The sequence below is a fragment of the Paramormyrops kingsleyae genome, unplaced genomic scaffold, assembly GCF_048594095.1.
Source record: "Paramormyrops kingsleyae isolate MSU_618 unplaced genomic scaffold, PKINGS_0.4 ups62, whole genome shotgun sequence".
Lineage (NCBI taxonomy): Eukaryota > Metazoa > Chordata > Actinopteri > Osteoglossiformes > Mormyridae > Paramormyrops > Paramormyrops kingsleyae.
The window spans coordinates 137,254-151,583 of record NW_027326000.1 but is presented as its reverse complement, the minus strand read 5'-3'; the positions used below and the strand labels follow the sequence as shown (position 1 = coordinate 151,583).

Genomic DNA, 14,330 nt, shown 5'->3' with positions numbered 1-14,330 from the left:
TTCTAAACACTGGCTACATTCAGTTTCACTTCAGTTTCACAATGTAACTTCCGCTACTACGCATATGCAAGCTTACGAGTTCTGTGAGGAGGTGTGCTATTTTTCGCGTGGTAAATGTGATTTTATATTGGATATTCGCTTGATATTCGGCTTTGCCTCCCCTATATCTTTGATCGCGGTTAAGTTATTCTGAAAATCCAAGGGGTGTGCATTGTCCCCCAGGTTCCTCTGATCCATGCACACTTCATACGATATGGCTGTCTCATTTGGTTTCAGAGCTACAGTATTAGTGCTTTAGTGCGTTGCCCCAATGGCATGTGTTACACCCTGCTCGTCCGATCCTCCCGTGTGCCACGCCCCACCCCTCACAAGTTTATAAAGGTTGCATATTGCCTTTGTGCACAGAATGCTTGCTTCTGTTTCTGGGAAATCCTTAGGTTAGTCCTGTGTAGCCCATGATTTAGTTGTACATGTTTTAAACTCTTGTGTCCCATCAGACACCTGGTATGGGGGAACTATAAAACTGATGCTGGTTACATGTGTAAAAGTGCATCTATGAGGATTATAAAAATAAAAGAGAACATTGAATGTTTCTAATATTTCATGGTTGTATTAACATTGTTCTCATTGATTCAGTTCCAATGAGAGACCTTTGTTCCTTCTGTGGAATGGAATCCTCATCTGCTGACAACAGCAATGGGTGAGTAAAATTTATTTTAATCTATAATTTGGAAGGAAACTTAATCTTTACTGGAGGGGAAATTCTCCTTCCCCGGAAACAACATAGTGTTGACTAAATTACAACTGCTTTTATTCTTTAGGAGTTAATAACAGTTTCGTGGCATCATGCTGATTTCTTTAAGAAGGAAAAAAAAAAACAAGTGACAAATCTTTCCCATTTTTCAGATCTACTTAAGATAATGCATTGATGAACCAGATAATGTAGGTTTCACAATATTTTTAATGTTTGTCTAACAACCAAGGCTAACATAACATACATAACTTGGATGTTCGGAAAACAGAGCACCTAATTGTTCTTTTCTCAACAGATTGAATGTGAGTGCTGTAAAAGATGGTACAGCTGACTATGTATCAGAATTCACACATGCAGTGACAAACAAATGGCACTGCACATTCTGCAATTAGGATTTGCTGCTATAATATTGATTGCTGCGTGCTTCTGAACCAAAAATGGTTTTATATGGGCTATTGTAAATAAATATTTATTTTGAAGATCTTTCATTGTTTGTAGCAAGTGCATGACAAAGGGAGAAGGAACTCTAAGAACTTACGGCTGGATTTCAGGGCAGGATCTTCTGAGCATTGGAAAAACCTGACCCCTGACAACTATTAATATGTATAAAATGGAGTACATGCACACTCCATAGGACATGCCTGCCTCATTTTGTTTTACAGCCATTAACTCTTTAGTGTGTTGCCCCAATTGCATATAATATGGATACAATGTATTAATTAATAACTGTTAAAAGGAAAGTGATCCTGAAAATCCAAGGGGTGTGCATTGTCCCCCAGGATCCCCTGATCAATGCACACTTCATAGGACATGGCTGTCTCATTTTGTTTTACAGCCATTAACTCTTTAGTGTGTTGCCCCATTGCACTTTAAGTGGATGCAAAATAATAATTAATAACTATCAGACAAAAATAATCTGAAAATCCAAGGGGTGTGCATGGTTCCCTGTAGTTCAATGATCGACAAGACAGGCACATCTATAGTTTTAAAGTTATTAACCCATTCATGTATTGTCCCATTGCACATTATACGGATACATTTGAACATTAAAAAATTAATTAAAATTCGTACGTAAAGCAATCTGGGAAACAAAGAGGTGTGCAACAATCGACATGAGCCCAAAACACTAAACCACCATATATCATTACAGCTGAAAGGACCTATATTATATTAGCTATTAACACGATTTTGCACAAATCGCGAAATGGTTTGAAGCGCAAAAATAATCGGTGTGCATCGTTGTCTCTGTACTGGGCATCACAATTCTGTCATTAAAAACGCCCCACCTTACTTCCGTTAAAAGTTATTAAATTCAGAAAACTGAATATCCAATATATGAGGCTAACTTAACCGCGGTACTTTCTACACGATTCGAACATATCCTGTTTTGTATTTCCATATTGCATCTCCCATAAGGACTTAATATCGTGCAATACTTTGATCATATCTCCATGCTCGCTGGCGAAACTTATGTCTTTCAGCTATTATTATTACTTTCTGGATGAAATGTACCCACAGCCTGAGCGTAGGTAGCATCTGTTTCAGTCAATGTGTAGAAAATCCTCTGTGCATCGGTTATGATGCTGAGCAGCAGTACAGCTCGTTTGTGAGCATCAGACCACCTGGTTCCCTCCACACCAATCAAGTAGGTAGTTTTCAAACATTTTCAACCATGTTTCAAATGGCATTGCGGGATATCCCAGAAATTGCAAGAACGTCGGAGGAAAATAAGTAATAGCAGCCGCAATCCTCTTCGTAAGATTTGTTGTATTTCTTAATAATGAGGCACAGAGGGAAAAAAAACAAAACACTGGGCGCAGAGCAGTTTACATTGCCTTCAAGTTATTACTGTTCTTTATTTTGTCTTGAATATGTGCATAATATTCAATTGTATAACATAATTACATAGTGCCACCTAGTGGCTTGAAATAGGAATAGCTTAAGCATTGCTTTCAGAGCACAACAAATACCTAACCTTATAAAATAAGAATAATGAGATGAAGTTCAGAATAATGAGACGGAACAGCATATTTAAACTTACATTTAAATATTTAACATTTAAACAGACCAAATTATACATTACTTCCTATTTCGTATATATATACACGTTAACAATGCGACAGGTGGATCCCATTTCTGCCGTGGAGTCCAGTGTCTGCCTGACTTGATAGGGGCCTTTCCATTGTGGCACCAGCTGTGTGTGACTCTCAGCCACTCACTACAAGGGTCAGCTAACAAGAGACCCCCTCCCCCATAGGGATCCTCTGTCTGGGCACAGGAGACCTGCATGTCTGACAGGTCCTACATCACTCACACCAGTGTCACTCAACACAGAGGGCCAACAGCATGTCTGTCTAGTGGCTCCACAGACCAGTCCAGCTGAGAAGTGGGCAGAAGCAGGCCCACCATGGAGCTGCTGAAGGAGACGTCCGACATGACAGCCCATCTACTGCTGACAGCTTCCTAAGGCCGAGAGGAGACCCTCTTAGGAGTCTGCGTGGTGGGCACTGTGAGCTCCTTAATCCAGGACAGCACTTTGGTAATGTCTGGGTCCTCAAGCTGCAAAGATCTTATTTCAGAGCCATCCGGTAAGATTGAGATCATTGGTCCGAGTGTCAAATTCCCAGTGATCATGGACTTTAAACTTTAAAATCACACACCTCAGATTCCTCCAGTGGGTTTTGTAGACCAGCCGCCACAGAAGGGGGGAGAACAGCCACAAACTATAAAAGAGCCACAAGACAGAACATCAAAGATGCACCATGCAGAGAGTCGCTCCAGACCTCTCCCTCCCAACTCCATCTCTCGATCATCTCATCACCTCCATATCAGCTTCCAGAGACTTCATCTGCAACCACATTAATGCACCTTCATTTATCTGACAACATAACTTGTCCTGTTCATCTGTTTTATAATTTTGGGTCACTTTTAAGATCAAGGGCTTGCTGTGCAGATCAGTATTTGTTTCATGTTAAGTGTAATGTCTGCCACGTGTTAGTTGTAGTGTTAGGAATAAATGCATGCCTTTTATACACTTTGAATCTCAGGCTGAATGATTGATTACCTCATAATTAAGTTACTTCACCGGAGCTAACCGGCCTAAGCTTTTAAAACTCCCAAGCTTGTCTTAAAATATTGTGAGACGCTCTCGCTACAGAGTTGTTACATAACTGGTGAGAGTTATGTACATGGGACAAACATTCTAATGCAGGTTAAGTAGTTAAACTGTAATTGGTGAATTCCATTCATATCCTGTAATCCAGTAATGGACAAATTGGGACTTCTGTAATAGTGTTGTTGGAGAAACAAACAATTCAAGCATAATAATCAATTAATAATGACAACTAATTAATGAATTATAAAATATTAATTCATTTCCCTATGTATCAGTGAAGACACAAATCTGACATCTGAGGTAATTTTTCCTATTCATGGTATCAGGTATAGGCATCGGTGCATTGCCACGAGGATGTGCACAAGTACACGTGGTATGTTTTATCCTGCAGTAAATAACAATAAACAGAATTCTTGGATTTAAATGTGCAGGCATGTCAAACCATCAAACGATGCATGAACTATGGAAGACAGCAGGCCAACCTGGGTCCCAATTGACCACAGGTATGAGTGACTGGGGTGGGGGGACTTACATTACAGTGCTGTCTGTAGCCCTCCTTCTTCAGTGGCAGACAATTGGGACAGTCAGGTTGTGTGCAGCTCACCCAGTTTGAGATGATCTGACAGTAGGAAGTGCAATTCTTCACTGCAGGAGCACAATGAGGGATTCAAACTGTTAGATGAAAGAAACAGACCATGCACTGGAATGAAGGCAAACGTGTGAGCCAAATCTCACCCTGGCAGGACGCGCCGGCCTGGCATTGGGGCATGTGGTCCAGGACCTTCCTCATGGTGCGGCAGTAGGGCTGGGAACACCACCACACCTCCTTGTTGGCCTGCTTATAGTCCTGGCACTCGCAAGCATGCAGCAGGAGCTCCAGCAGCCTGGGCTTCTCCAAGTCAGTCGAGAGGCCCGGAGAGGAGGGGAGACAACCATCTCATCAGCAGGGGTCACTGTATGCTTGTTACAGTCACCAAAACAGCCTTCATGCTCTCTATGCTGTGCATTCTGGGCTTGAGCCTGTAAACCTCAGCTGTGTTTCTCCATCATAATCAGACCGGTTTCTGTGCGGCTGGAAAAGCTCGATATCTGAAGCGCCACTCAAAGCCCTTTCCCTCGAGTCCCCATCTGAACGTGGTCTGGGGCCCCTGCTGGTTTGGGGGGGCAGCTCTCACCAGGTTTGCCACCTTGGCGGCACCCAGGAGGTCAGCTGGAAGGGGGGACAGGCTGTTAGGGAGGGGGGACTTGGTCTGGAGCTGGATGCCAACCCCTCCCACACCAGTAACCCCTGTACCCTCAAGCTGCTGTCCTATGCCCTGTCCATAGGGCTACCAGAAGGGGGCACTGTTCCTTCCAAGGCCCATTGGGTGCCAATGCCTTTCTTTAGGACAGGGGTTCACAATCCTGTTCCTTAATAGGCTAAAGTTGCTTACAGACTGAACGTGGCATGCGCTGAGCTCGACGCAAGGCTTTTGCACAAACAGTAGGTGCAGTTTTCAAAACTCTCTCCTGTCATTTTGGCTCGCGGTCAGTAGCGACGATGTATATTTTGCTTTAAAAAAGATTCTATGCTTGTGTGATATAGCTCTGGGAACTCAGACACGGACAATATAAGCTTTTCCTCCATTTTGTTTTCTGTGCCCGGTTCGGTGCCTTGTTTCTATTGATCGCGCGACAATGCGTCACAGCGGTGAAAGTTCAACAAAGTTCATCTGTGACCACAGTGCTCGCACAAGCCCCGTGAGCGGCGCGCAGCACGGAGTGCAGAGTGGTGTATGCCGCGTTTGGTCTGAAACCGGCTTTAGCCTATTATGGACCATATAAGCCTGATTAAGGTAGGGTTGGAACGAAAACATTCTGGCAGGTGGGACGCCAGGAACAGGATTGAGAACCACTGCTTTAGGAAGACACCATGACACTTTCCAGTATAATAAAAATGGTAAAGCCAAAAAACCAGACAATCTGCCCAGCTGGCAGCAGCCATGGAGCCGAGTTGAACAGACAATGTCCCAAAGTGACCTATCAGCCCCACAGCCTGTGAATAACCCTACAGATGAGGGTGTGAAGGCAGGTCCAAACCAGGACCTGGGGCGCTGTAAAGGGGGAGAAAGTTAGGATGATTCCAAGGCCCCCTGCCTTACAGGGGCCCTAAAAGTTTTCTAACATAATTGGATTGCTACTGGATCAATGACTTCTTAACTGGCAGGAATCAGGTTGTGAAGAAAGACAACCACATTTCAGATCCCATCCTCCTCAGTACTGGTGCCCCCTGCTTTACTCCTTGTACACCAACGGCTGTATCTCAGAAAATCACTCTGCAAAACTCAAGTTTGCAGACGATACCAGCCTGATTGGACTCATTAAAATTGTGGATGAATCCAACCACAGGGAAGAAGTTATTCGATTGGCGTCATGGTGTAATGGAAAAAAATTTGACTTGAACACACAAAAAATGGTGGAAATGATCACTGACTTCCAGGAAGCCCCCCCCCACAACACCAGCTACTTTGGTCATACGAAACACAACGATTAGCAGAGCTGGAACCGTCAAATTTCTGGGCACCACCATCCAACAAGATGGGACACAAACATCACCTGCATCACCAAGAAGGCCCAACAGCACCTATATTTCTTGCATCAGCTAAAGAAATTTAAGCTGTTAAGGTTCATGGCCAAGTTATACACGGCCGCAGTAGAATCAGTTATTACATCATCCGCATGATTTGTCTGGATTGGCTCTGCAACATCACATTCTAGGAGGAGACTACAGCATATAGTACAATGCAGAGAGAAGATCACTGGCTGTCAGCTCTCCCTGCTTGAAGCCCTGTAAAACCCATAACCTTACCATCAGAGGCATTATCAAGATGCAAATAAAAATCACCAGTTAATAAAACCTGATCATATTTAGTAATACAGAGAGATAGTAATTCTGAAATTTCAGTTAAAAAGGCATGCGAGTATTTAGGTGGTCTATAAATTATTAAAAGCATCATTGGTGAATGACCATCCACCATAACTGCTAGGTATTCAAAGGAAGAGATGCAATACTGTATGTTTACAAATAAAAGAACTGAAATAGACAGCAACCAAGCCCCCTCCTTTCCTACGCTACCCGACGTCAGCAAAGACCCAACCATCGATTTTCACGATACATGTGTAACCAGGTTTATCGTGTGTATAATTACACTAAATCATTGTATTTTATGTTTCATACCTGTCCATTCCTGACAGTGGTGTTCTCTGTACTTGCTTGTTATGTGTATTGTATGTATAAACACCCCTTTTCTCCTATACGTTTGTGTGTTTTGCACCCGTAAGCCTGTGCCAATTTTAATACATCCTGCGGTGAGGTAGATGTTTGTATTCCCACTTTATGATTTTATCATTGTCCCTTGTGTTCTTTGTCATTCCCTTGCTCAATCTAATGCTTCAGTCATTCCATTAATGTCTCATCATACCCGTTTCATATGTATTTGCGGTTAGTGATACTGTCAATTTGTGTGTTAGCTTAATGTGTGGTGTATGTTTGTGTGTAGAGGTGGAGCCTGCATGCTTCTTTACTGGAAGTTTTCATTTCTGCTTCTGTAAGGTTTTGACAATAAAAGGAGAGTATGTCCAATGCAGTGGCGGAGCCAGGAAATTTTCTGTGGGGTGGCCAGGATGATTATGTGATCATTTTGGGGGTGGCATAAATTAGAACTATCAACAAATTATTCAAAAAGTATTCAGACTTTAGACAAATGTGACATAATTTTATTTTTTTCTCTTTTTTTGCCTCATGTAGCTTACTAAACAGTTTAATTACGAATTCACCGAGGCATAAAGAAGTTAGAAAATGCTTATACTTTTACTATCTTTTCTTTTGTATTAGATTAATAGTGTTTAAACAAGATTACCTGTAATTATTTGTTGTTCCGTCGCATTTTCAAATTTCCGCCAGTGGTATTGGACTCCACTCCACTCCACTCATAGAAATATATCCGCTCCACTCAATGACAGTAAAAGAACTCCACTCCACTGGCGGTACCAGGATGTGCGCACACAAAAGTGTCCGGCATTGCTGTGGCAGTACAAAAAAGGTTCCGCGTCGCGCGGGTGGTTGCATGGATGGCTGTGGTCAGACCAGGGGGGGCCAATAGGGTGGCCGGGGTTCGGCGGGGGGTGGCCACGGCCCCCCCCGGCCACCCCCTGCCTCCGCGCCTGGTCCAATGGCCCCCGAGTCAGAGTGTTATTGACTCCAGGAAAAAAAACCACAACACAGCATAGGGCCTGATTACACATGCTTTTGTTGTATGTGAAGGTCTTAAAATAATAGAAGGGATGTGTGATGGAGCTAGGGTTGCCACCTTTGTCTCATCAAACACCTGCACACTAAGATTTAATTTCCACTCACTAATACATTCCAGCATCAAGTGACTGTCAGAGCTTTGACAGTGTGGGTAGGTGATGAAGGGTAATGTCTTTTTTGCATCTGCTAAGTCAATATAGGTAAATCTTACAAACACAATAACATAGTTGATATGCGGTGTAAACCATTTAACCCTTGTGTACATACAGTCATGTGAAAATGAAAGTACACTCAGTGCTACAGTTTTATGTATCAGGCCATAAGTAAGAACATTAAGGGGCAGTGTGTGGCTCAGTGGGCTAAGCCTGTGTGCCTGTAATCACAAGGTCACTGGTTCAAACAACTAGGTCTTTAAGCGAATCGGTGAATAAGCAAGGAGCCGCCCCTTACTGATACTTCAAGCATACTGTACTGGAAGTGGGTTTGTGTCAACCATCTTTAGAGTGTTTTAATCTCACCTTTACATGTACTGTAATAAGCAGAATAGAGTAAATCAGCTCTAATGTACATTATTTAGATTTGCATACCGTAAACACTGGTAACCATGAATGCTAGTATAGTGAATACTGACCGACTGTGGGAGGGAAACTGAGACTGAGAAAGGGTGATTCGACATGATATGCTACACAATGAGGTGCCATGCTGCTGTTTCCACGACCAAAGTTCAGCTAGAGCAGGGGTCTCCAACTCCGGTCCTGGAGAGCTACTATCCAGTAGGTTTTCTGTCCCACTTGGCTTCTGATGAGCCACACCTGTTCCTGGTATTTACCTGAGAACAGGTAAATACCATAAATACCATAAGTCTGTCAACCCTGCCCAAGAAATACAAAAATATGGCAAAAAGTGACACTAAAACTAAATAATAATTTAATAATTATGTAGAAATAAATTATGTGCAGTTACAATACAATCTGGTGCTTTATATTCTAACAACAGAAGATGCTTCCAGGTGTGTAATGACTGTGGAGGGATAGTGGCACATCAGAAGAAGATGTGGTCTCATTCAGCAGTTTTCTGACAGCAGGTAGGACTGATCCCCAGTATGATTTTTCAGCATAGCGTGGTGGAATGAGCTGGTAGGCTTCTTAGGTGTGAGACCAGATTGCTCCATTTGCTCTAACAAACACCTCTTTATCTGCCCTCAGAACCCTCACAGCCATCCTTCTCAGTTCTCAGTACAGACTGGAATTGCCTTTAAGCCATGCACTGTGACTCCTCTTGATAATATCCAGGGTGCCCGGCGAGATGAAGCACCTCCTTCTGGTAACACCGGCAACACCAACACAACCCTCAGCAACCTTCAGGACCAGCAGTCACACCCAAGTGTGCACGTTCCTCACACAACCTGCATGCAAACTCATTAGACACAGTCTGGCTAAGTCCATCCTCATTCTCATTCTTAGTAGGTGGTAGCCTACTGGACCTAAGCTAAATCTTCAGAGCAGCAACAACAAGAGTGTGGGAATAATTCACAAACTGGGCACTTCTGTAGACCATGCAGTTCTATAGGAGTTTCCAGTGTCTGCCTACAAGGCTGTGATTGATCTCCTTCACCTCACCACCAGAATTGGAGGAGCAAGCCTAGCAATGCTGCTCAGAGTGCTGGAACCAGAATCCAGCAACCTGCAGACCCTGACCTTTTGCACAGTCCAGGAACATGTAACCACTTTCACCCCGGTCTTCAGACCCATGAGGACTGACACAGTCCTCATCGCCAGCCCTGTCAGTGCCAGTGGTCGCAATGAAGTCACCCTTGACCAGAGGAGTGTCACCTCGTGGGCACCCATCAACCACCGAGCGAAGTTGTGAGTAAAATGTCTCCCTCAACGAGGCATCACTCACTGCAGTCTGAGCATACACTGAGGCAACAGACAAGACACGGAAAGAGTGCCGGAGCCTGAGTCTCATAATACACTGGTTGAAAGGAGTGACATTAGACACCATTGGGTGGAGCAGATTCACCACATCCACTGAATATGGCAGCCATCAGAGCAACCAGACCAATATTAGATGTATCCACCTACAGAGATCTGGCCACTCCCTGGTCTGCATACCTCACAGAGTGCCACCACTGAAATACAAAGTTTACAAAGCAGGGGAAGATGGTCATCATGCTGGAGAGACAAGACATTCCGCGCATCTACCCAGATGGGCCGCCTCAAATTGGGACTCTAGTGCAGCCATACAGCAGGCAACCCCTCATTACCACACCAGTTCTGATGCCCAATAGTTTTGGCTTTGGGTTTGGGATTGTGGATGACGCGCGAACCTGAGTGTATATGCAGATTATCTGAGCTGTTCATTGCCAAAAAGCGTTTCCTCTGTTTATTCATGGACAGGTTGCTCTACAAAGAGCAAGTTGAGGGAGGTGTAAAGACAATTTCCCCACAGGGATCAATAAAGTATTGATTATTATTATTATTATTATTAGTCAACCTTTGCCAGTGAGAATGTACCAACATGTTCCTGTGTGCTGGAATCCTCTACCTCAACAGACTCCATACTTACAGGGAAGGAGGAAGAGCACAAGGGCCACAGATTTGCTACAGACACAATTATGTATAATAATCTGAGGGAAGATGGTCAGACTGATGTAGAGAAACAGGCCCCAGGACAGCAGCCAGAGGGGGAGATGTATCTTGGGCACCTACCTTGTCTGGCTCAGGATCTTGGTGTCTCTCAACTAAGTGCAACTCTTCCTTTATTCTAAGGAAAAGATAATGAGTTATTACAACTCAGCTTTGTCAGAGTATTACATTTAACATAAAAAGTCATCATGTGTATTTTGCAGTATCACCTTAAAATTCCATCATCTATAAGAAGTAACTGGATCTGGACTAAGGGTATGGTTCCCATACAAGAGCTGGATAAAGGAGCTGAACTGCAATGAACCACTGAACATTTTAATATTTAACACATGGTTACTCATTTGTAAATTTTTTGATTTACTAACAAATAACAGCCATAATCATTATGTTTAACATAGATTTTGCTTGTTGTTGGAGGTGGAATGAAACATCTGTAATATCAAATATAACGTAACAACTAAAAATAAACAAAACCCCATAATATGGCACCCTGTAAATCTGCCAAAAATGCAGCATGTTAACACATGAGGAGACGATGCAGTGGATGTCATGGCTACATCTGCAGAGAGACACTGTGGTTACTGCCCATGTAAAGCAGACTGTAGATTCAAGATTCAAGATTCAAAGCGTTTATTATCATATGTACAGAAAAGTAGTATTTCTCAGTACAATGAAATTCTTACTTTGCTGTCCACTCACAAATGCCAGGTTAAATTAAATTACAAGTACAAAAGAGCATACTTGAGAAAAATAGTGCAAAAAGAGCTTAAAGTGCAAAGTGACCTGTTGTGCAAATGAGGTAGGTCATGATATGCAAAGTGATCTGTTATGTAAATGAGGTAGGTCGTCTATTTAGGAGTCTGATTGTAGTGGGGAAGAAAGAGTTGTTTAGCCGGGATGTTCTAGATTTCACACTTCTGAACCTTCGTCCCGAGGGCAGGAGTGTGAACAGTCCGTGTTGGGGGTGTGTCGGGTCTTTGAGGATGGAGGCAGCTCTCCTCAGTGCTCTGCGATGGTAAATGCTCTGCAAAGAGGGCAGTGGAGTCCTAATGATCTTCTCCGCAGTTGTTATCACTCTCTGCAGGCGTTTGCGGTCCATAGCAGTTGTGCTGCCATACCATGCGGTGATACAGCTGGTCAGTGTGCTCTCCACAATGCAGCTGTAGAAATTGCTGAGGATCTTGCGTGACATGCCAAACTTCCTCAGCCTCCTCAGGAAATACAGCCACTGTTGAGCTTTCTTGACCAGCTGTGTGGTGTTCAGTGTCCAGGTGAGGTCCTCACAGATGTAGATGCCCAGGTATTTAAAGCTGCTCACCCTCTCCACTTCAAGCTCCCGGATAAACAGTGGCAGGCGGGGGCTCCTCGTCTTCCCCATGTCCACTATCATTTCCTTTGTCTTGTCAGTGTTGGGGGTGAGGTTATTGTCCTCACACCATGATACCAGGCCGGCCACCTCTCTCCTGTAAGCCGTTTCGTCCACTCCAGTGATGCGACCGATCACTGCAGTGTCATCCGCGAACTTCAGGATGATGTTGTCCTTACTGGTGGCGACACAGTCGTGGGTGAACAGGGTGTAGAGGATGGGGCTGAGGACACAGCCCTGCGGGACGCCAGTGTTTGTAATAATGCTGGCTGAAGTCCTGTTGCCAATCCTGACAGATTGAGGTCTGCCAGTCAAAAAGTCCTGTAGCCAGTCACTTCAATTCCTGTGACTTCATGCTCTGCTAAAACCTGTGATCTGTATCTGCTGTAGTGATGCTGCATCTATTACAGTGATGGTGGGTGTGACAGCAGCTCCTGACAGATCACAGGGTGTCTGAGCAGCCATGTTTATTTAAAAGATGTCTGTCTGAATGTGAGGGACCTTTAAAACACATAATGAAATAAATAACATGTTTTTAGACCAATACATGTGGGCAAGCCATAAGTCCTTAGCGGCATGCATTCTATTCCCTCAGTGTAAATGGCATCATAGGTCTGTATGCTACTTTAATGTTTAAACACATGCCTCAGGAAGAAGTGTTGTCTGCTTCAATATTATAATAAAATGTGAATTGAACAGTTTGAGTATCTTTCTTTTAACATGGGCAGCATGGTCGCTCTGTGTAGTTTACGTGGTGACTCAGTGGGTAACACTGGCACCTCACACCCCCCGGCTTGGGCTCTGTGTAGTTTACGTGGTGACTCAGCGGGTAACACTGGCACCTCACACCCCCCGGCTTGGGCTCTGTGTAGTTTACGTGGTGACTCAGCGGGTAACACTGGCACCTCACACCCCCCGGCTTGGGCTCTGTGTAGTTTACGTGGTGACTCAGTGGGTAACACTGGCACCTCACGCCCCCCAGCTTGGGCTCTGTGTAGTTTGCGTCCCACAGTATGTGAATGTGTGTTTGCTCTGTGATGGACTGGCATCCTGCCCTACGGTGTCCCCTGCCTTATGCCCTGTGCTTCCTGTGACAGGTGCCAGGTTCGCTGTGATGGATAGATGGATGGATTTTTTTCCACTTTTACACATTACCAGAAAATTACATACACCACATAGAAAGAAGTCTACTTACTTCTCTTTTTTGGCCAAACCTGTAATTGAACAACATACAATTAAAGACATTGGAGCGCAAATACTAATACATCAATATGGAGCCTATCGTAGCTGGCAGGTTATAAATAATACGCAGTGATAACGAGTAATGACATCTAATGATTACTTGCATATTTATTATATAATAAAGATTACTGACAGTGATAAATCTCTGTATCAGTTTCCCATATGGTTTGCATCACTGAGGATGTGTTTATATCATCTCCCTTTGTAATAGTCAAGGCTCCCCATTACAGTATCAATGCCCCCTACTGGCAGGAGGCCATTACAGTCCTACTCCACTGAAACAGAACATAAAGGCAGAACAAAGATCCTCCGAAGAATTAAAGAAGCAGTGTTATGGAATATTAAGTGGTGAATAATTAATAAATGACTAATGATATAATATTCATCCAGGTTGAATACAGCACACAGAGATCAGATATATTGTCTCTATAAGTACTATTTTCTGTACAATATTGTTAAGGATAATTACCCACTAATTACTGAGTGATTACTTAGTTTTCGGTTTGATTTTTGTCCTTTATTTTTTACTGGTTTACTGCATTTCTTGCTTTTGTAATCAGGATATGGGGAGATGTAAACAATGTCTGGAAAGCTGATAACATGCTGGGATATTCCCAGTACACACATTTAACCTCTATGCAAAGTTATGCATCATATCTCTGTTATACTTACAGTATGCAGACATCTGTATAACAAGCCAGGCAAAGAGGAAGACAGACCCAGAAATCAGGACAATCAGCCGAAGATCCAGTGGCTGTTTTCCTGTGTCTGAAATGACATCATCACAAAAAGCATTGAGAGCTGAGGTCAGTAAAGTGACAGAGATTAAACCACAGGAATCCATATAGTATTTCCTGAAGGGTCTGTACAATTTAGCTGTATTGTTATAAAAGTAAAACAGTAGGAGAAACATC

The 14,330-nt window shown here is 43.4% G+C and overlaps 1 protein-coding gene across 6 annotated transcripts in view; it reads right to left on the bottom strand.

Moving 5' to 3' along the window:
* Nucleotides 1-2,590: 2,590 nt before the first annotated feature.
* The window catches only part of LOC111859302 (uncharacterized), a 40,013-nt gene continuing 28,273 nt past the window's right edge, over nt 2,591-14,330 (bottom strand). For 4 of the 6 annotated variants that reach the window (XM_023841837.2, XM_072708287.1, XM_072708286.1 and 1 more), the window contains 6 exons: nt 14,089-14,184; nt 13,370-13,388; nt 10,872-10,926; nt 4,605-4,758; nt 4,402-4,514; nt 2,591-3,477 (listed from right to left, as the gene is read on the bottom strand). In XM_023841837.2, the coding sequence (XP_023697605.2) occupies nt 3,394-3,477; nt 4,402-4,514; nt 4,605-4,758; nt 10,872-10,926; nt 13,370-13,388; nt 14,089-14,184 (521 nt within the window). In that variant the 3' untranslated portion in view covers nt 2,591-3,393. Of the gene's footprint in view, nt 3,478-4,401; nt 4,515-4,604; nt 5,080-10,871; nt 10,927-13,369; nt 13,389-14,088; nt 14,185-14,330 lie in introns of those variants that run through there. The other 2 variants (XM_072708285.1, XM_072708289.1) reach the window with 2 other exon arrangements.